Here is a 21,810-nt window from a genome sequence, read left to right on the forward strand (position 1 = left end):
TGTCAGAATGGCTATCATCAACAAATCAACAAACAAGTGTTGGAGAGGATGTGGAGAAAAAGGAACCCTTCTGCACTGCTGTTGGGAATGCAGACTGGTGCAGCCACTGTGGAGAACAGTATGGAGCTACCTCAAAAAACTAAAAATGGAACTCCCATTTGACCCAGTGATCCCACTACTAGGAATATATCCCAAGAAACCAGAAACGCCAATCAGAAAGGATATATGCACCCCTATGTTCATAGCAGCACAATTCACCATAGCTAAGATTTGGAAACAGCTTAAGTGCCCATCAGCAGATGAGTGGATTAGAAAACTGTGGTACATCTACACAATGGAATACTATGCTGCGGTAAAAAAAAAAGGAACTCTTGCCTTTTGCAACAGCGTGGATGGAACTGGAGAGCATTATGTTAAGTGAAATAAGCCAGTCAGAGAAAGATAAATACCACATGATCTCACTCATTTGTGGATTATAGAGAACAACATAGACTGATGAAAAGGGACAGATCCAAAGACTGAGAAACAGCGATCAGGCTATCAATCCCCAGAAGGAAAGTAGTGGAGGGCGGGGGTAAGGGGAAGAGATCAACCCAAGGACTTGTATACATGTATATAAGCCAAACCAATGGACATGGACAACAGGGGGATGGGAGCATGAGTGTGTGGGGCGGGGGGGAGGAGGGAGGTTGGGGGTTAATGGGGGGGATGAGGACACATTTGTAATACCTTAACTAATAATAAAAAAAACAACAAAAAACCCCTCCGGAGGCTGCAGGCGGGACCCGTGGCCCCGCCCCCCACAGGCCCCGCCCCCGCCCCATACAGGCCCCGCCCCCACAGGCCCGCCCCCCTCCCCGCCCCGCCTCCCACGCAGCGGCCCGCCGGCCGGTCTCCTCCAGGCCGGGCACCGCCTTAAGCCAAAACCCCGCCGGAGGCTGCGGGCGGGACCCGTGCCCCCGCCCCCCCCGGCCCCCCCCCCCCCCGGTCCATACAGGCCCCGCCCCCTTCCCGCCCCGCCTCCCACGCAGCGGCCCGCCCGCCGGTCTCCTCCAGGCCGGGCACCGCCTTAAGCCAAAACCCCGCCGGAGGCTGCGGGCGGGACCCGTGGCCCCGCCCACCCGGCCCCGGCCCCGCCTCCCACGCAGCGGCCCCTAAGGCCACCGGCGAGCGGCTGGCGGGCGCTGAGACCATGGCGGGACGGGCGGTCGCCGGGGCCGTGCTGGGCGCGCTCCTCTGGGGCTGCGGGCTGGCGCTGCAGGGCGGGATGCTGTACCCCCGGGAGAGCGCGTCGCGGGAGCGCAAGGACCTCGATGGCCTCTGGAAGTTCCGCGCCGACTTCTCCGAAAATCGGCTCCGGGGCTTCGAGCAGCAGTGGTACCGGTCGCCGCTGCGAGAGGTGCGGGAGCCGCGGGGCGGGAGGGCCTGGGCGGCAAGTCCCTAGGAGCCCCGAGGGGTTGAAGGTGACCGGCTTGGCGGCGTGGGGGGCTCTGCCGTCGCGGAAGGAGCTGCCAAGCGGAGGGCGGTTCGGGAACCGAAAGTCTGTGTGTGTGTGTGGGGGGGGCGCCCACCCTCCCGGGGGGGGCGCCCACCCTCCCGGGGCGGGGGAAGGGCCCTGGTGGAGCCCGGTCCGTGGGGTGGGCCGAGCGGGGCAGGAGCGGGAGGAGGGCGGGCGGCGGACCCCTCGGGGCCAGCTCTGCCCTGGCAGGCAGGACCGTGGGTCCCTGGTTCAGGTCGAGGCCCAGCCAGGGACCCCCAGGTCTCCCCTCTGCCTGGAGCCGGGGCTGGGACGGGCCTGTGTGCTGTGCGCCGCTCGCCTCTCCCAGATGCTATTTGGGGGGTTGCTGCCCAGCAGTCAGCAGGGGAGGAAAAAGGGAAGTGGTGGTGGCTGGGTGCTGGGTGCTGGGCATGTGCCGGACTCACAGTTTCCCCGGCCAAGCAGCCCCTGCATGGCCCTTCTTCCTCCTGGGGCGGCCCGGCCACTATCTTCCTTTTAGTCTCTGCCGATCGTCCCCTCCTCCTTTCATTCAGGCTGCGTGTGGCCCTCCTTGGGCTCACCTCTTTCCCTGGTGCCGGAGACCCTGGGCTGGTTGCCTTGAGAAAACTGGCCCCGCCAGTCCTTGGACATAAACCATCCTAGCAGTCGATCCCTCATCTGCAAGTTATCCATCCATTCAGCCAGTATTTATTGGGTTCCAGGGCTTGTGTCAGACCCTGGGGATAGAGCTGTGAAGGACAGAGGAAATCCCCTCCTTAGAGGTGCCACCTCCCCGTCCAGGTTCGCTGAGCGCTCTGCCTCACCCCTGCCCTGCCTGGACCTGAGGTGTTAAAGGGATTCCCTGCCCGGCTCAGGTTCACCCAGTTCTGCCAGGTTGTGCTGAGGCAGCATCCCACGGCCCTGGCCCCCAAAGCCCTTCCCTGACTCCTGAGATAGTCCCTTGCCCCTGTCGGCACAGAGGCCTGTTCAGCGTCTACTCCTCGTGCCCAGAACAACATTGCAGGTGTTCCCTGCACTGTCCAGTGAACGAGTGACTGATGTCTACATCATGGAGTTGTGAGAATTAAACGAGCTCCCTAGACATTGGCCAGTTGCTGGCAAAGAATTACAATGGGATGGTGGCCTAGACCTCCAGGGTCTGGCGAAGGCTTCCTGAAGGCAGGGTTGCAGGGGAACCTCGCCTCTGGGGAAGGGGGCTGCCTGGGCCCTGGTCTTAGATTCCCAGGTGGTCTAGACCTGATCCTGGCCCTTCTTTCCCCAGTCGGGTCCCACCCTGGACATGCCTGTTCCCTCCAGCTTCAATGATGTGGGCCAGGATGGGCAGCTGCGTGGCTTTGTCGGCTGGGTGTGGTATGAACGAGAGGCAATGCTGCCCCAGCGATGGACCCAGGACCTGAACACAAGAGTGGTGCTGAGGATTGGCAGCGCCCACTACTATGCCATTGTGGTCAGTACAGCGAGCAGCAGGCAGGGCGAGCGGGCAGGTGCGGCTGCTGAGCACGCATGGGTCTTCCTTGGGGTGCCTGGCTCCCAGCTGTCACCTGACAGCCTACTCTCTGGGGTGGGTGGGGGAGAAGCGCTCATGCCCCACACTGGGGAGGGCTGTCTAATCTCCGTGGAGCTCCATTCCTCCCATCAGGCTGGTGAGGCAGGTAGAAGCTGGCAGGGCACCTCTGTGTGAGGGAGTACCTGAGATGGCAGTGGCCCTTCCTCATGCTCTGGCCCCCTCCCCGTATTTTCCTGTGTCTGCAGTGGGTGAATGGGGTCCATGTGGCAGAGCATGAGGGGGGCCATCTTCCGTTCGAGGCTGACATCAGCAAGCTGGTCCAGAGTGGGCCCCTGTCCTTCTGCCGCATCACCATCGCCATCAACAACACACTCGCCCCCCACACCCTGCCGCCAGGGACCATCCTCTACCGGACGGATACCTCCATGTGAGCAGAACCTGCTCCCCCATTCCAGTCCCCACCCTGCCCAGGGTCTTCCCACCTGCCTTAGCAGCGGTGAGGTGAAGGCCGCAGGGCAAGACCCCCATTGGCCACTGTCCTCCCTCTCTAGGTACCCCAACGGTTACTTTGTCCAGGACACAAGCTTTGACTTCTTCAACTACGCGGGACTGCACCGGCCGGTGGTCCTCTATACCACGCCTACCACCTACATTGATGACATCGACGTCACCACCAGCGTGGACCAAAACACTGGTGAGGGCTCCCGGCAGGATCTCCCCTCCGCCAGGCCCCAAGTGGCTCTGTTCCCAGTTTTGAAAGATGCTCCAGGAGAAAGGCTCTCCCAGCATTTCTTAACCCTCACAGGTTCCCATTTACCTGAGGAGCTAAAATCCAGCCTGTGTAAGCTGGGAAGGGCTTCTGAAATTCCCATCTGGTCTGACCTCCTTTCATGAGGAAATAAAGCCCAATGAGAAATGGGGCTTGTCTAAAATCACATCACTCAGGATACATGGGGATCCCATGTCCCTTCCGCACTGTGCTGCCCTCAATCTCCTCACTGCAGGTCAAGCTCAAAAAATAAACAGTTGTTGGCTGGAGTCTCAGGGCCTAAGTGGACTCCTCAGTGGTGGCTTCAGGGTCCTCTCATCTGTGTGACCCAGGTCACATCCTTCCTTCTCTCTTCTCTGATCTCTTGTCTCCCACAGGGCTGGTGCATTACCAGATTTCCATCCAGGGCAGTGAACACTTCCAGCTGGAAGTGCACCTTCAGGATGAGGAAGGCAATATTGTGGCCCGGGGGACTGGAGGCCGTGGCCAGCTGCAGGTGCCCAATGCCCACCTCTGGTGGCCATACCTGATGCATGAGCACCCTGCCTACCTGTACTCATTGGAGGTAATGGTGGTTGAGACTGGGGCTGTGGGAGGCCTTTTGCCCCCTTCCAGCAACCCTCCCTGGCTTTAGCAGGTGGACAGGCAGGCATGGGCGTCTGAGCTTCCTAGTCAATTGGATTGAAGCATTCCCAGCCCGAGTTTTTCTGGGCTGGGTGGGGCAGCCCAGATTTGAAGAGTAGGTTCGAGGAGTAGGGTGGGGAAAGGTTCTTCCTTGGTAATGGCAGAAGCCTGTAATTTCTCAGTGTCTCCGCTTGTGTCCCAGAGGTGGGCTGCTGTGGTTTACACGGGCCGTCCTGCTGCTGGGCGGCTGTGTGGGACTCAGGCCATTAAGGATGCCTCACTCCAGTGCTTGGCTTTCCTAGGTGAGGCTGACTGTTCAGACGGCAGCTGGGTCCATGTCTGACTTCTACACTCTCCCGGTGGGGATTCGCACCGTGGCTGTCACAAAGAACCAGTTCCTCATTAATGGGAAACCTTTCTATTTCCATGGGGTCAACAAGCATGAGGATTCAGACGTGAGTTGGGGCTCCTGGGTCCCTGTGGAGGCTGTTTCTCGACCTTACCTTCCCCAACCCCCCTGCAGTGGCTGCGGGCAGCTCAGAGCAGTTAAGCAAACTGCTCAAAACTGCTGCCTGATGGGGTCCGCGCTTGGCTGGATAGAGGGCTGATGGGTCCAGCTCTAGAAGGAAGTGCATCGGGGACAGGGGGCAGGGGTCACTCTAGTCTGCTGTCCCCTAGATCCGAGGGAGGGGCTTCGACTGGCCACTGCTGATGAAGGACTTCAACTTGCTTCTCTGGCTTGGTGCCAACGCCTTCCGTACCAGCCACTACCCCTATGCGGAGGAGGTGATGCAGCTCTGTGACCAGTATGGGATCGTGGTCATTGATGAGAGCCCTGGCGTGGGTATCAAGCTAAGGTGAGTGCCCGCTGCCCATGCTGCCCATGCTGCCCAGCCTGTCAGGTGATGACACACTCCCTTTTCTCCCCACCCATAGCCAGAGCTACAGCAACCAGTCTCTGCAGCACCACCTAGAGGTGATGGAGGAGCTGGTGCGCAGAGACAAGAACCACCCAGCCGTCGTGATGTGGTCTGTGGCCAATGAGCCCACTTCCTTCCTGGAACCTGCAGGTTACTACTTCAAGTGAGTGCCCTCCTCTGCCCTGGCCTGGGCCGGGGAAGAAACCCTGCCTTCCAGCTCCCAGCCCAGACTTGAGTGCATCCAGACTTGGTTAGTTCAGGGGACCAGATCCATACCCGCCTGTTGTAATTTCAACCCAGTGAGACTCAGAGTCAGCTTTGCACACCTGAAATGAAATCCACAGGTAACTTAACCTACTTATACATATACCTTCAAGTTAAAAAAAAATAGTGGCATGGCCTGACTGTGATATCAAGGAGAGTCGTTTAAAAAATAATACATGAATACACGGGCCTGACTCCCCAGAAGACCCAGTGATGGGGTCGATGCTTACTCCTGCATAGAGAATCCCCTGAAAGCATAACTCCAAAAGCTAACAGCAGTGGTGCCATGTTGGCACTGGTACCACGAGGAGTTCCCGTCACTGCCACACATTTCCAAAATGGTGAACCACTCTAGGTAAAGTTACACACAAAACCAAGTATAATCGTCCCTCACTTAAAAAAAAAAAAAAAAAAAAATATATATATATATATATATATATATATATATATATATATATATATATAATTGATTTCTGAGAGGAAGGGAGAAATAAAAACATCAGCGATGAGAGAGAATCATTGCTTGGCTGCCTCCTGCAAGCCCAATACTGGGGATCAAGCCCGCAACCCCAGGCATATGCCCTTGACCGGAATCGAACCGGGGACCCTTCAGTCCACAGGCCGATGCTGTCCAAACATGCTAGGGCTAATCTACCCTCACTTTTTTATTTTTTAATTAAATCTTTATTGTTCAGATTATTACAGTTGTTCCTTTTTTCCCTCCATAGCTCCCCTCCACCCGGTTCCCACCCTACCCTCTGCCTTTACACCCCCCCCCCCCACACACACACTGCCCTCATCCATAGGTATACGATATTGTCCAGTCTCTTCCCGTATCCCCCGCACCCCTTCCTCCCCCGCCCCTGAGAATAGTTCGTCCACTCCCTTTCTATGCCCCTGATTCTATTATAATCACCAGTTTATTCTGTTCATCAGATTATTTATTCACTTGATTTTTATTTTTTTATTTATTTTTTAATTAAATCTTTATTGTTCAGATTATTACATTTGTTCCTCTTTTTCCCCCCCCATAACTCCCCTCCTCCCAGTTCCCGCCCCACCCTCCGCCCTCACTCCCCACCCACTGTCCTCATCCATAGGTGCACAATATTTTTCCAGTCTCTTCCCGCATCTCCCACACCCCTTCCCCCCCCAAGAATAGTCAGTCCATTCCCTTTCTATGTCCCTGATTCTATTATGATCACCAGATTGTTTATTCACTTGATTCTTAGATTCACTTGTTGATAGATGCATGTTTGTTGTTCATAATTTGTATCTTTACCTTTTTCTTCCTCTTCCTCTTCCTCTTCTTAAAGGATACCTTTCAGCATTTCATATAATCCTGGTTTGGTGGTGATGAACTCCTTTAGCTTTTCCTTATCTGTGAAGCTCTTTATCTGACCTTCCGTTCTGAATGATAGCTTTGCTGGATAAAGTAATCTTGGTTGTAGGTTCTTGGTATTCATCACTTTGAATATTTCTTGCCATTCCCTTCTGGCCTGCAAAGTTTCTGTTGAGAAATCAGCTGACAGTCGTATGGGTATTCCCTTGTAGGTAACTGAGTTTCTTTCTCTTGCTGCTTTTAAGATTCTTTGTCTTTTGCTCTTGGCATTTTAATTATGATGTGTCTTGGTGTGGTCCTCTTTGGATTCCTTTTTTGGGGGGTTCTCTGCGCTTCCTGGACTTGTAAGTCTATTTCTTTCACCAGGTGGGGGAAGTTTTCTGTCATTATTTCTTCAAATAGGTTTTCAATATCTTGCTCTCTCTCATCTTCTGGCACCCCTATAATTCTGATGTTGGTACACTTGAAGCTGTCCCAGAGGCTCCTTACACTATCTTCGTATTTTCGGATTCTTTTTTCATTTTGCTTTTCTGGTTGGGTGTTTTTTGCTTCTTCGCATTTCAGATCTTTGCCTTGATTCTTGCGCTCCTCTGGTCTGCTGTTGGGAGTCTGTATAGTATTCGTTATTTCAGTCCGTCTATGCATAATTTCTAGTTGGTTCTTTATCATAACATCGAGGGTCTCATTAGATTTCTTGAGGATCTCACTACATTTATCGGCGGCTTCTAGACAGTTCTTAAGAGACCTTAAAAGTGTGGTTCTGAACTCAATATCCTCCATTGACAATTTTGTCCTGTTTCTTTGTCTCCACATTTTTTATGCTTTCTTGGTGCACCCCCTAGTGGTCTTTGTGCGCAGTCTTGTAGTTAAACCTTGATTGTTGTCGGCAATACCAGGGGTGATTTGACCTCCAGGCTAACTGGCTATGAGAGTCCGCTGTGTCTGCAGTGGGAGAGCTTCTGTGCTGGATCTCTAGGGCGGTGCTAATCTAGCGTTTGCCTGAGGCTATCCGGCAAATGGCTCTGCGCAGGGCTTGGGCGGGGCGGGTCCCCGGGGATCTACAGGGTGGGCTGGAGTGAGCAGTTATGGCTGCTCTCAGTTCCATCCCTAGGGGCTCTGCCTCACAGAGTCCCAGCAACCGCTGCAAACCTCGGAGAGAAAGCTACCTTCGAGTTCCGCCCGAAGCCAGACAGTCCCACTTCTCCCGTTTGAGTCTGGGTCCCTAGAGACTTGCCCGGATCTGGAGCTCAGAGTCTGAAACTCCCTCCCTATTGAAAACAACAACGGCGCCCTCCACCTCCAGCCCGCTCTGTGCGCACTCCGCACCTTAGTATTTCACTTCAGCACTGCGCCTCCTCTGAGTCTGGGTATGATATTCTCTTTCCTCCTAGTTGTAGAATTTCCACTCAGCCAGCCTTCCTGTGGTTCTGGATGATGTCCGTTCCGTCTTTTAGTTGTTTTTTGAAGTGGTTGTTCGAGGCAGCAATCTCTGGTGTTAACCTATGCCGCCATCTTGGTTTCTCCTATTCACTTGATTTTTAGATTCACTTGTTGATAGATGTGTATTTGTTGTTCATAATTTGTATCTTTACCTTTTTCTTCTTCTTACTCTTCTTGTAGGATACCTTTCAGCATTTCATATAATGCTGGTTTGGTGGTGATGAACTCCTTTAACTTTTCCTTATCTGTGAAGCTCGTTATCTGACCTTCAATTCTGAATGATAGCTTTGCTGGGTAAAGTAATCTTGGTTGTAGGTTCTTGGTATTCATCACTTTGAATATTTCTTGACACTCCCTTCTGGCCTGCATGGTTTCTGTTGAGAAATCAGCTGACAGTCGTATGGGTACTCCTTGTAGGTAACTAACTGTTTTTCTCTTGCTGCTTTTAAGATTCTCTCTTTTCCTTTTGCTCTTGGCATTTTAATTATGATGTGTCTTGGTGTGGTCCTCTGTGGATTCTTTTGTTTGGGGTTCTCTGCGCTTCCTGGACTTGTAAGTCTATTTCTTTCAGCAGGTAGGGGAAGTTTTCTGTCAGTATTTCTTCAAATAGGTTTTCAATATCTTGCTCTCTCTCTTCTTCTGGCACCCCTATAATTTGGATGTTGGTGTGCTTGAAGTTGTCCCAGAGGCTCCTTACACTATCTTCATATTTTTGGATTCTTTTTTCTTTTTGCTTTTCTGGTTGGGTATTTTTTGCTTCTTCGTATTTCAAATCTTTGACTTGATTCTTGGGATACTCTTGTCTGCTGTTGGATCTCTGTATATTATTTTTTATTTCAGTCAGTGTATGCTTAATTTCTAGTTGGTCTTTTTTCATATCCTCCAGGGTCTCACTAAATTCATCGGCGGTTTCTAGAAAATTCTTGAAAAACCTTAAAAGTGTGGTTTTGAACTCTATATCCAGTAGTTTGCTTTCCTCCATTTCTGTCATTTGTGTCCTGTTTCTTTGTCTCTGCATTTTTTATGCTTCTCTGTGTTGATAGAGTGGCTTTGTGTGTTAGGTGTCCTATAGGGCCCAGTGGCTCAGCCTCCCCAATTACCTGAGGTGGACACTCTTGGTGCACCCCCTTGTGGGCTGTGTGCACATTCTTGTTGTAGTTAAGCCTTGATTGTTGTAGGTATCACTGGGAGGAATTGACCTCCAGGCCAATTGGCTGTGAGAATCAGCTGTGTCTGCCGTGGGAGAACTTCTGTGCTGGAGACACCCCTCTGGGGCAAGACTTGCTTCAGTGGGGCTTTGATGCTCACTGAGTCTGCCCCCTGAGTGTGTCCCTTATGGATCTGAGGAGTTGTAATCTGGATGGTCCCACACTGACCATCCAGGTACACAAGCTCCTGGATCTCTCAGGAGGTGCTAATCTAGCCTTTACCTGAGGCTACTCAGCAGGAGCTCAGCTGTGAAGGAATGCAAGTTGCCCTTGGGCCTTGGGCCAGCTGCAAGTTTGTTAGGTAATTTTCAGATTGCAAAAGCCTCCATGCACAGCTTGGGTGGGGCGAGGTCCCAGGGGATCAATAGGGCAGAGCAAACAGCTATGGCTGATCGTCAGTCTTGCCCTAAGGGTCCCCGAGTCTCAGTGTCCAGGCAATCACTGCAAGCACCTCTGAGAGAACGCTGCCCTCAAGATGCGAACGATGCCAGACAGTCTAGCCTCTCCCCGTATCAGTCTGAGTCCCCAGAGACTCGCCCGGAACTGGAGTTCAGAGGAGTCGGGAGCTTGAGACTCCCTCTCGATTGAAAAAGCCAACCGTGTCCTCAGCCGCCAGCCCTTTCCGCGTCTGCCTCCGTACCTGTGCACTTCACTTCCGCACTGCAGCTATTCTGAGTCTCAGTATGCTTTTCTCTTTCCTTCTAGTTGTAGTATTTTCACTCAGCCAGCCTTCCTATGGTTCTGGATGATGCCTGTTCTGTCTTTTAGTTATATTCTTGAAGTGGGTTGTGCGAGGCAGCAATCTCCGGTGTTTACCTATGCCGCCATCTTGGTTTCTCACCAATCTACCCTCACTTTTAATGGTGTCTCCATTCCTGGGAAATTTGGTGTGTGTTGAAACTCCAAAAAAACCCCCACCCACTTTGTGATATTTTGGGTTCATCTATAAAGCGAAGCTAGGCTTCATTAAACCAGCTTATCTGCCCACATAATTATAAACAGGCTTTTCAACAACATGCATATTCTGAGTATTCTAAAGTTACATTTGGATAGGACCAGGCCATCTGAAGTTCATGGTTCCAGTAGCTCCTCTCTCCCTGCTCCCCTCTCACTGCATTGCAATGGAAAGAACCACCACTTGGGGGCAGTGTTTCCACAGTGGGAGGGGTCCTCCTTTCCCTGTGTTCCTTGGTTCTGTCTGTCTCTTTTTTTAATCTTTATTGTTGAGGGTATTATAGATGTCCCCCTTTTTTCCCATTGTCACCTTCCACCCGGTTCCCACCCCACCCCAGACCTTCACCGCCCTATTGTCTTTGTCCATAGGTAATGAATATATGCATGTAAGATCTTTGGCTAATCTCCCCCCTGCCCCTTCTTGCTCCCCCCCCCCCCAGCTTCCCTCAGATTTGTCAGTTTGTTCCATGTTTCCGTGCCTCTGATTCTATTTTATTCACCAGTTTATTTTGTTCATTAGATTCCTTGTTCATTTATTTTGACTTTTAGATTCAATTATTGATAGATATGTATTTATTGCCATTTGGTTATTCAGATTTTTTATCTTTTTTTCTTATTCTTCCTCTTCATAAATTTCATGTAATACTGGTTTGGTGGGTGATGAACTCATTTAGCTTTTTCTTGTATGTGAAGCTCTATATCTGACCTTCAGTTCCAAATGACTAGAGGCTCCGTGCACAAATTCGTGCACCAGTGTGGTCCCTCAGCCTGACCTGCGGAATCGGGCTGAAACCGGCTCTCCGACATCCCCCGAGGAGTCCCAGATTGTGAGAGGTCGCAGGCCAGGCTGAGGGACTCCACCGGTGTACGACAGTGCTGGGGAGAGACGCTGAAAGTTGGCCAGCTGGGGAGGGACCACGAGAGGGCTCCAGGGTATGTCCAGCCCATATTGCTCAGTCCCGATTGGCCAGACCTCAGCAGCAAGCTAAGCTACCAGTTGGAGTGTCTGCCCCCTGGTGGTCAGTGCACGTCATAGTGAGTTGTTGAGCAGCCTTAGCATATCATTAGCATATTACACTTTGGTTGAACGGACGACCAGATGACTGGACACTTAGCATATTAGGCTTTTATGATATAGAATAGCTTTGCTGTATAGAGTAGCTTCTTGCTATTCATCACTCTGAATATTTCTTGCCACTTCCTCTGGCCTGCAAAGTTTCTGTTGAGAAATCAGCTGACAGTTGTATGGGTGCTCCCTTGTAGGTAGGTAACTGCTTTTCTCTTGCTGCTTTTAAGATTCTCTCTTTGTCTTTCACATTTTAATTATGATGTGTCTTGGTGTGGGCCTCTGGGTTTCTCTTGTCTGGGACTCTGTACTTCTTGAACTTGTAAGTCTATTTCTTTCACCAGGTAGGAGAAGTTTTCTGTCATTATTTCTTCAAATAGGTTTTCAATATCTTCTTCTCTCTCTTCTCCTTCTGGCACCCCCATAATGCAAATGTTGGTATACTTGACATCATCCCAGAGGCTTACACAATCTTCATATTTTTGGATTTTTTTTCTTCTGTTCTTTTTAATTTTGTTTTATTGCTTAGAGTATTACAAAGAGTATTACATATGTCTCCTTCCCACCCCCCCTTGACATTCCCCCGCCTCCCCTACGCCCCAGTGTTTTATGTCCATTGGTTATGCTTATACAAGTCCTTCGGTGGATCTCTTACCCCCCACCTTCAGCCCCCCTCTTCTGTTCTTTTGTTAGGTGTTTTTTGCTTCCTCATATTTCAAATCATTGATTTGATTCTCAGAATCCTCTACTCTACTGTTGAATCCCTGTAAATTATTCTTTATTTCAGTTAGTATAGGCTTAACTTCTGACCGGTCCTTTTTCATGTCTTCAACATTCTCATTAAGATACTTAAAAGTCTCACTAAGTCCCTTGAAGTACTCTTTGAGTCCCTTGAAGGTTTCATTAAGATCCTTGAGTAACCTTAAAACCATGGTTTTAAACTCTGTATCCTGTAGTTTGCTTGCTTCCATTTCTGACATGTTTGTTTCCACATTTTCGCTGCTTCCCTGTGTTTGTTTTTTATGTATTAGGTAGAGCTGCTATGTCTCCTGGAATTGGTAGAGTGACCTTGTGTAGCAGGTGTCCTGTAGGGCCCAGTGGCTCAGCCTCCCCAGTCACCTGAGCTGGGCACTCTAGGTGAGCCCTGATTGCTATTGGTGTCACTGGGAGGACTTGACCTCCAGCCCAATTGGCCATGAAGACCAGCTACGACTACAGTGGAAAAACAGCTGAGCAGGAGATTTCCCTAGGAAGCAAGACTTGCTTCAGTGGGGCTTGTGAATGTGCAGAATTGTAATCTGGTATAGGCTGAAGCTGTTCACCTACCTGGTGCACTGGCTCTGGAGCCTCCCAGGAGGTGTAAAGTTAGCCACTGCCTGGGGCCACCTGGCAGGAGCTACAGAGAGATCTGTAGATGGTTGCTACTTGTATTGGGCTGGTGAAGTGCCCAGGCGAGGCCCAGCTGTGAAGCAAGGCAGGCTGGTGCTAGTGCCAGGACTTGGGTTCCTCCTCTTTCTTACATTCCTGCCCGTTACAACTTTGCCTGCACAGGAAAATTATTTCACTTGCTGCAAGAGGCTATCAAACACTCCCTGAGGCACACTGCATGCCAGTTTCATGGAGTGCTCTCAGCTGAGCCACACTGTAGAAGGCTCTGAGGAGTGACCCACCTGGGCAAAATGACCCATAGCTCTGAACACACAGCCCCAGAGTGCATGGGGCCCCGTGGTGTGTTGAGGCAGGGCTGGTGGACAGAGTTTTTGTTGTGAGTGTGAAAGGATAGGCTCCCAGGAATGGGTGCCTGAAGTTCCAGACGGGCTTTTTTGGAGGTGGGAAGAGGGAGATGCATGATTTTTGGAGCAGCAGGATGGGGCAGGGTGTGGATAGAGCTGCCTGGGCTGGAGGAGCTCAGCTAGGCTTTGAACCTTCCCAGGTGACAAACAGGCCATCTCGGAGTGTGGATTTGAGGTTTGAGGATAAGGGGTACAGTTCTGGCCTGTGGAAACCACAGCCTCCGAATGAGAAAAGCAGTTCTGGGGAGAGGGTGTAAGGGAAAGAAAGGCTGTGAGGAAAGAGTAGGGGAACATTGGCTTAAACAGTGAGGGCAGGTGACCTGCCCTGGGAGACCTGACAGGGTCCTCTGTTGGGAAGCCTCTCCTTGCCATCCCTCTTCCGTTAATGCGATTCAGCATGAATGCCATTTCTTCAGATAGGCCAACACTGACCCCCCCCCCCCATCAGTGTGTGCCCTGGGATTGTCTCCTAACCCTCTTTCCTGCTACCGCTTGTAGTTGCAATTTCTCACACCTGCAAGTGCCCCTCTCCCACTGCTCCACAAAGCGGTGGCACAGCTGTGAGGTCTCCGTGAGTGCCCCGCACACAGCACACACCCTGTGTCCTAGCGCCACTCCCTAATTATTGGTTAAATTAACAGACATTCTAATCAAACTCCATCCAGTCCTGTTGTCAAGAGCTTTTTCAGAGATTCCAAACCCAGTTTGTGGCAGTGCCCAGCCCAAGGACCCAGCTCTCCCTGTGAGGTGGCCTCTTTGGAGGAGGGGAAGCTTGGATTTGGGGAGGGAGAAGGAATGATGTCAGGGAACATGATCTCAGACTAGAGGAACATGTTTGCGTACCTAAAATACACTTAGAGGAAGGAGGGGAGCGGTGGGTTTGGCGGGGCAGGGGATGGGAGGGAGGGGTTGAGAGGTGGCTGATAGCCCTTCCCAGTTGACAGCAGCCCTGTCTTCTGCCCTCCACGACAGGACGCTGATTGCTCACACCAAAGCCTTGGACCCCTCCCGGCCCGTGACCTTTGTGACCAACTCCAAGTATGACACAGACCTCGGGGTGAGTCTGGGGGTTCCCCACACCTCTCGTTTCCTCTGTCCTGTCCTCTAGTCCTTCCTCCTGATGTGGGCCCAGGTCATTAGGGGAACACCTTGTACAGTAGAATCCTTGAGGTTGGAGGGGGGCTTCTGGGCCACGTGAGCGGAACCACCATGAACCGCCAGTCCAGCATTTTCATAGACGGGCTGTAGGTCAGAGATAACTACCTGCTATTCACTGGGCAGTGTGGCTTCCTACATCCAAGGAGGCTGGGCACAGGGAGAATTAATTTGTTCTCAGCCCAGATTCTAGGTGCCTCAGTTTAATTGTATGCACCTCAGTTCACTGTGCTCATACAACGGCAAAGGTTTAAGGGAACCTAAAGTCATCATTGTCCATTGTTTCTCAAACCTGGCTGATCATCAGAACCACTAAGGTGTCTGGATGTTGAGACTGTGATTGAGTCAGTCCAGGGTGGGAATCTGAGTTGTAAAAAGCTCTGCAGTGAACTCCGGTCATCAGCCAGCTTTGGGAACCATTAGCTAGATCTAGATTGAGGATCGAAGGGCAGGCTCCCACAGCTGGCTGGCCCAGTGGCCTCCCTCACTCTGCCCGGCCACAAAGAAAATGCTCCCCCGGAGAGCTGAAGGCCAGTACTTAGGAGGGAAGTGCTATAGAAAGAGAAATCATCTAAAGAAAGAATGGATGGGAAAACACTCTACAGAAATATCGATTGTGATCACCGGTGGAAAGAAGCTCGGAGCCCTGGTGCTCCCCTGCCATCTGTCGAGACAACCCCCTTCCGAGAAGCATAAAGATGGCGAAGCACCCGCAGGCCTCGGGCCGCCAGACTCATCTGGCGGGATGTGTGATCCTTGTACATGTGTCCACCCAGAGGTCCCCCCAGCTTCCTCTTCCCCTGCATTTCCCACCACCACAGTTTGGAAAGAGGCCACGGTCATGTGGGAAAAACAGGCCATACCAGTCCCGATGCAGGGTCTGGAGGTGAGCTGGCCATTAGAGACTCGACAATGGGCTGTCTAGTCTTTTTTTTTTTTAATATATATTTTATTGATTTTTTACAGAGAGGAAGGGAGAGGGATAGAGAGTTAGAAACATCGATGAGAGAGAAACATCAATCAGCTGCCTCCTGCACACTCCCTACTGGGGATTTGCCCACAACCAAGGCACATGCCCTTGACTGGAATTGAACCCGGGACCCTTGAGTCCGCAGGCCGATGCTCTATCCACTGAGCCAAACCGGCCAGGGCAGGCTGTCTAGTCTTTGCTGCTGACTCCTGAGCTCTGTGTTGATTAGACTCCAAGCTGTTTCGCTCCATCATCTTGGCTACCCTGCTAGAAGGGAATCTCCTAACCACTTTAAGGCCCACAGTACAAGCTCGGAAACAGTACGGGAAAACGGCATCTCGTTGGGAACATTTCTCCAGGGCCAGATGGGGGAGGACTAGTGACAGGAGCACTAGCTAGAGAGGAACAGAATCCAGTTGGATGGGTCCTGGGCTTCCACTGAGGGCAGCTCCCTGGGCGCCTGATCAGCCTCAGCCCTCGCCAGAACCTTAGCCAGGTCAGGAGCGTCCGTCCAGGAGTGTAGACTTGTCCATTGGGATCACTCCTTGACTACACATGTAAGCATCCAGCTCATTTTCCGTGTCCCCTTTTTACCTGCTCTGTCAGAATGGCCCCTGAGTAGGAGAGTCCTGACTATTCCGCCATCTTCTGGTGCAGCGACTAGCTTTCATGCTCTTGTCCTAGGCACCGTACGTGGATGTCATCTGTGTGAACAGCTACTTGTCCTGGTATCATGACTACGGGCACCTGGAGGTGATTCAGCTGCAGCTGGCCACCCAGTTTGAGAACTGGTACAGGACCTATCAGAAGCCGATTATTCAGAGCGAGTATGGGGCGGATGCCATCACAGGGCTTCACCACGTAAGTAGTGCAGAACATTCTGTTTCTTCTTCTCTGTCTTGGGCAGTGATGTCACTCATTGCCCCAGGTTAGAAATGCATCTCCTTCCCGCCCTCACCTGTCCTGACGACCTCCCTGCAGTTCTCCAGCCTCACCCAGCCTGCCCCTCCGCACGGCACGCACACTGCCCACCACGCAGGCCTCCCTCACTTGGTCCTCAGAGGCAGCCTCTTTAAAGCTATTGGCCTCCTTCTGCCCGGAATGCCCTTGTTAGCATCACAATCGCCAACCAGTGCATTCTTACCCTATGTTCAGGTCTCAGCTGAGATGTTCCCTCTTCAGTGGCCTGTACCCCATCTGCCGGGCTGGTGTCCGTCTTGCTGTCTCTCACTGTGCACTATCATTATTTCTTTGGCTCTGCCTTGACCAGACTGTGAGCTCTAGGAGGGAGACTGAACCCTATTCATTGTTGCTTTGCCAGCACTAAGCAGTGGTCAGCACGCCATCGGTGCTAACCAATGTTTGTTAAGGGAATACATGAAATCTTGGAGCAAGTTTTTATCACTAGCTCTTTTCTCATTGTTTTGTCCATTTCCTCACCAGAGATATGCTGCTTTATCTTGTGGGGACTTTCTTCATAGGGATTCTTGAACCACAGCCAGCCCTTCGTCTCCACCCCGGCCACCTCACACTGCCATCACAGCTACTGGGAATCTGTTGCCACACAATCCTTAGTAGGCTGATTCATGGTGTGTCGAACAGCTACTCATATGAACTGTATTATTCTGTTCACACCCTTAAATTCATCTTGCTTACACAGAATGCCACTTCTGCAAACTGGCAAAGGAGGGAACTAGCTCATGAAGACAGTATCTATGCACATTTGTCCTCCCTCTTTGAAAAGGTGCCAACTCTGAATTTTTAGGAAACTCAGAGAGCCTAGGTTAGCACTGTCTGCTAGAGCCTTTACAGCGATGGAAGTGTTCTGTATCTGCACTGCCCACAAGGGCAGCCATAGCCACACCTGGCCTTTGAGGACCTGAAATGTGACTGATTTGCCCGAGTTGATTTGGTTTAATTTAGATTTAAATTTAAATAGCCACGTGTGAGTAGTACTAGACAATGCAAGGTCATTTCCATTAAAGCAAAGTAAGAAAATCTACATCTTGCCCTGTCCTCAAATTTAACTTTGGACCTGAAACAAAACTGTGCCTCAATTGTACCATTGTATTTTCAGTGCTGCTTCTACAGCATTTTAATCCTTTCACTGGAAAAGAAAGGCAAAGCCAACAGGGCTTTGTTCTCTCACAAATGACTGGACTCCGCATCCCGCAGCACCTACCAGTAAGACTAGAGCCCCCCACCCCCGCCCCGACTCCCCACCGGCCCGTGTTCCCATGAGATGAAAACTCAGACCCAGGAACGTCTGAAAGATCTCTGTCTTAGTGCAGGACACACAGGAGCTCTTCACCAAGGTTGGGTGGGTCTGTGGACGTGGCCTTCTCCTCACCTGGCAGGTCTTGGCTTCAGTGTTCCTCAGGGAGCTCTCTGTGGCCCCTGAGTCCATGAGCTCCTTCAGCCAAACATCCCCAGCTCCTTTGCTCTCCCCGCTCGCTCACCTCCTTACGTTTCCCTGTGTCTTTCTTGCTGGGTTGGAAAGCCTGTGAGGGCGAGGCCGCTTATCTTTCTTGCTTATCACTTTATCTCCAATGCCTGCCATATAAGCAGATACTAAATGATTATTTGTTGAACGGATGAATGTGCTAAACAGCGGCTACTTACCCAGACGAGATAAAGGTGAGTCTGAGGTGAGTAAACCTGAGTGAGTCACACTAGTTCTCAAATTATACAATGCAGCTGCTGAAGATTTGAGCTTTAAATTAGTCAAAGATGCTCTGGTTTCTCTTCAGATCCCATAAATCTTTCGCCTTTTACTAAATTAGTCAAAGACATTTTTACTTCCAGTGTAGTTCAGCTGGTGAATAGAGATGGAAAAGATAAAGCAAGTATCAAATCCTGTTGATAAATAAAGTGGTTACTGATTAAGGGTTGTTTGTGTGTGTTTTTTTTTAAATCTCTTTTTACTCTGGGCTCATCATACCCTGGCTGTCTACACCACCAGCGGCCCACCCTGAGGACAGATATTTTGGTCATCATCACATGGATCTTTATTTTTATCTGACATTTACAATTCTGCCAGTTCCGATTCTTAAGTTCTCTCTTTGCCTTGAATTCCAGGATCCACCTCTGATGTTCAGTGAAGAGTACCAGAAAAGTGTGCTCGAGCAGTATCATTTGGTTCTGGATCAAAAACGCAAAGAATATGTGATTGGAGAGCTCATCTGGAATTTTGCCGATTTTATGACTGACCAAAGTAGGTGGCAGTTGGGTTTATGGAACGTACTGGTTCCTAATTTTTTCAGGTGGGCCTTTCAGTTCCGGACATTTGGTGGTAGGAGCCCTGGAAACGAGAGGGGGAACGCGGGTCTAATCCATGGAGGCTTCACAGAGCATTTCCTAGGAAAAGTGAGTTGCCTTTAGCGAGCAGTAATCGCTTGCTTGCTTCCCCATTTTACAGTAAAAAAGCAAATGGGAGAGCCTACTCTCTTGAGGTCGAATGGCTAACTTGCCATGTCTATTTCAGAACAGTATGAGGAAAAGTGGGCATTGTGGAATACATTCATTATTCCGGAGTACGGTACAAAGCCTGAGAAATGTAAGATATTATTCACTTGTATGAGGCAGGTTCGCCAAATACAGGGAAGGGTCCAAGCATTTTTTAAAAAATATATTCTTATTGATTTCAGAGATGAAGGGAGAGGGAGAGAGGGATAGAAACATCAGTGATGAAAGTGAATCATCGATCAGCTGCCTTCTGCACGCCCCACACTGGGATTGAGCCCACAGCTGGCATGTGCCCTGACTAGGAATTGAACTGTGACTTCCTGGTTCATAGGTTGACGCTCAACCACTGAGCCACGCCGGCCGGGCATGTCCAAGCATTTTGAGTGTGGGAGTGTTCAAACATCTTCCAGAGAATACATCTGTACTCCTTTCACAAGTGGGACACATAGGGCTGCTCCAGACCATAAACTTAGGGTGGCAGTTTGGGGGTGGAAAGGGTTTGGTAGTAGTGGGAATTACAGTGCATTACTTAAGGGGAAAGACAGGTCTTTGGAAGGTTAAAGTTTAATTAAAAGTTAGAATGGAAAGAGGCAAACAGAAGAATGAGAACATGAGCCTCTACTCTGCTTGGCTGATGAGATGACCAGCTTCTGGAAATACCCTGCGTGGCAGTCGAGTTTCCTGAGCAGGTGCCCCGGCTTCATGTGGTGAGAGTTAGTGACCTTGGACAAGTTACCTAGTTTCATGAACCTGTACCGTGGGTCAGTGCCCACCGCCTTGCAGGTTGATGTAGGGAGCCATTTGATGACGTGCTTGGTACAGTGCCTGCCATTTGCTTACTGTGGAAGAGATCCCTGTTGTTTGAACTTCTTGGTGGGAAAGATCTACTTTGGTTTTACGGGAACTGGCTTCACAAGGAGTGGAGAGGAGGTGTGCTGAGAGCGCAGCCCTGACGGCTGTCGCCAGCTCCACTCCCTTCCCAGCTTCAGCTCTGTCAGACCAGCCACCAGGAGAGGGAGCCCAGCTGGAAGGCGCCTGGTGGACATCTGCTAGGAGGTCCCACCTAGGCACCTGAGGCTGGTCAGGACTCTGGGTCCCACTAGGGAAGAGTAACTTTTCATCTCAGCTCCCTCCAGTTTCCAGGCAGCTGGGTACCTTAATGTTTTAGACCTTAGTTTGCAAGTAAAAGATAAACCATTTTGGATAGTTTCCCCTAACAGATGAAAAATTGACACCGGTGAGCTAAGGTATTTTGGGGAGCAGTAGTAAATCTCTAGCCCATTAAGAGGCCACATCAGACCAAACAACCCTGAGCTATAAGACTATTTCTTAGTGCCCAGTTGGGCTCCAGCTTGGCCCATTGGAGTCATCTGAATCATCTCTTGCTTGTTTTTAGCACCGCAGAGAGTAATAGGAAATAAAAAGGGGATCTTCACTCGCCAGAGACAACCAAAAGGTGCAGCATTCCTCTTGCGAGAGAGATACTGGAAACTTGCCAACGAGACTGGGTACCACCCGGCAGCTGGGAAGCCACCGTATCTGGTAAAGAGCCCGTTTACCTGGTAAAGCAAGAACTCTCTCTTGGCTGACACCAGCTGTCAGCCCCTCCTTCCCAGGTGAGGGCAGTGGCTACCGCCGACAGACAAAGTGCCTCCTGGCCTGTGTGTGGCAGACAGGAGAGTTTCTGGTCTGGATTTTGTAGTCATTTGCTAGAAGGGAACATTAGAAGTGAAAATAAAGGATTTTGTAATACTGGAATTTAGAGTTGGCTCAGAAGTGACTATTCCATAAATTGAAGATGATCTGTACCGCTGAAAAGCATCTGAAGTTATTTTTGTGTCAAGCTGTTTACGTAGCCTTAACTGGGTATAGACTTTTGAGAAACCTTCGCTTCAACACTCACACAAGTTCAGAGTTGTTGGTTACAGACTGCTTCGCAGGAGTAGCTCCCCTGCCTTAGGGCCGCCCTGCTCACCCTGTAAAACTCCACAGGTGAGCTGCAATCCTGACAGATTTATAGCAAGTGATATGCTGGAATAATGAACATGCGTACTAGTTGCCACAGGTAAGAGTTAAGGAATGTCAGAATTGGAAGGGAGCTCAGAGGTAACCAGCACTTCCAGGACATTGCTCCATCCTGTCGAGGTTTTTTGTTGTTTTTTTAACAACACTAGCGCGGTGGCTAACTTTGATCTCCATCTTTCTTCCCCTCAAATATAACACCCTGGTAGAAAATTATGGCTCTGGAATTTCAGGGGTGACCTCCCCCAGGACTGCTCAGATCGGGGCAAGAGGCTAACACATAAAACAGCTTTGTACCGAACCCCCAGTCATTTGCAGCGGAAGAAATACCTGCCTCGTGATGGTGGGGTTACAATACCCAGCACAGTGCCTTCTTGGTAAAAAACGTTTAATCGTAAATGAATGCCTGGCTGCTTTGCCAGCCTGGTATTCCACCGTTTTGTACCAAAGGAATAAAATTGCAAACCTGATATTTGCTGCTTATCAGGGATTTTTCTGTCCTTAACAAAAACAACGGCAAAGTAATGAATTAGATCTTTAAATCTTTTTGTTTTCTAAAAGCCAAAACAGACCATTACCCTTTTACTTTTGTCCTTTAGCACTGCCAGTCACTGCAAATTCTCCCCATGTTATTCCTATTGTTTAGTGTCCACTTCCTCATACACCTGGTAGAACATTATTTTCATTCAAGGATGCCTCCAAATTACAGATAGGGCATGCCATTTTTTGTTTTCCTGCAGGCAGATCATTACATTTAGGTAAATTCTTGATGTACTTCAATTCTTGGACCAAAGTATTTTTATCTTCCCAAGC

At 50.4% G+C, this 21,810-nt stretch overlaps 1 protein-coding gene across 2 annotated transcripts; it reads left to right on the forward strand.

Moving 5' to 3' along the window:
• The first annotated feature begins 1,137 nt into the window (after nucleotides 1-1,137).
• Nucleotides 1,138-20,737, forward strand: GUSB (glucuronidase beta). 2 transcript variants are annotated; one of them, XM_036310899.1, is made up of 12 exons: nucleotides 1,138-1,399; nucleotides 2,760-2,945; nucleotides 3,251-3,432; nucleotides 3,557-3,699; nucleotides 4,152-4,339; nucleotides 4,701-4,853; nucleotides 5,077-5,255; nucleotides 5,335-5,481; nucleotides 14,358-14,442; nucleotides 16,195-16,371; nucleotides 18,589-18,724; nucleotides 20,372-20,737. In XM_036310899.1, exons 1-12 carry the CDS (start codon nucleotides 1,193-1,195, stop codon nucleotides 20,539-20,541), a joined length of 1,953 nt encoding a protein of 650 aa, XP_036166792.1. In that variant the 5' UTR covers nucleotides 1,138-1,192; the 3' UTR covers nucleotides 20,542-20,737. The 2 variants fall into 2 exon arrangements, with proteins under 2 accessions (XP_036166792.1, XP_036166793.1); XM_036310900.1 differs by lacking the exons at nucleotides 1,138-1,399; nucleotides 3,251-3,432; nucleotides 3,557-3,699 and having other exon boundaries at nucleotides 2,879-2,945.
• The last annotated feature ends 1,073 nt before the right edge of the window (nucleotides 20,738-21,810 follow it).

This window comes from Myotis myotis, unplaced genomic scaffold, assembly GCF_014108235.1.
Source record: "Myotis myotis isolate mMyoMyo1 unplaced genomic scaffold, mMyoMyo1.p scaffold_m19_p_5, whole genome shotgun sequence".
Classification (NCBI taxonomy): Eukaryota; Metazoa; Chordata; class Mammalia; order Chiroptera; family Vespertilionidae; genus Myotis; species Myotis myotis.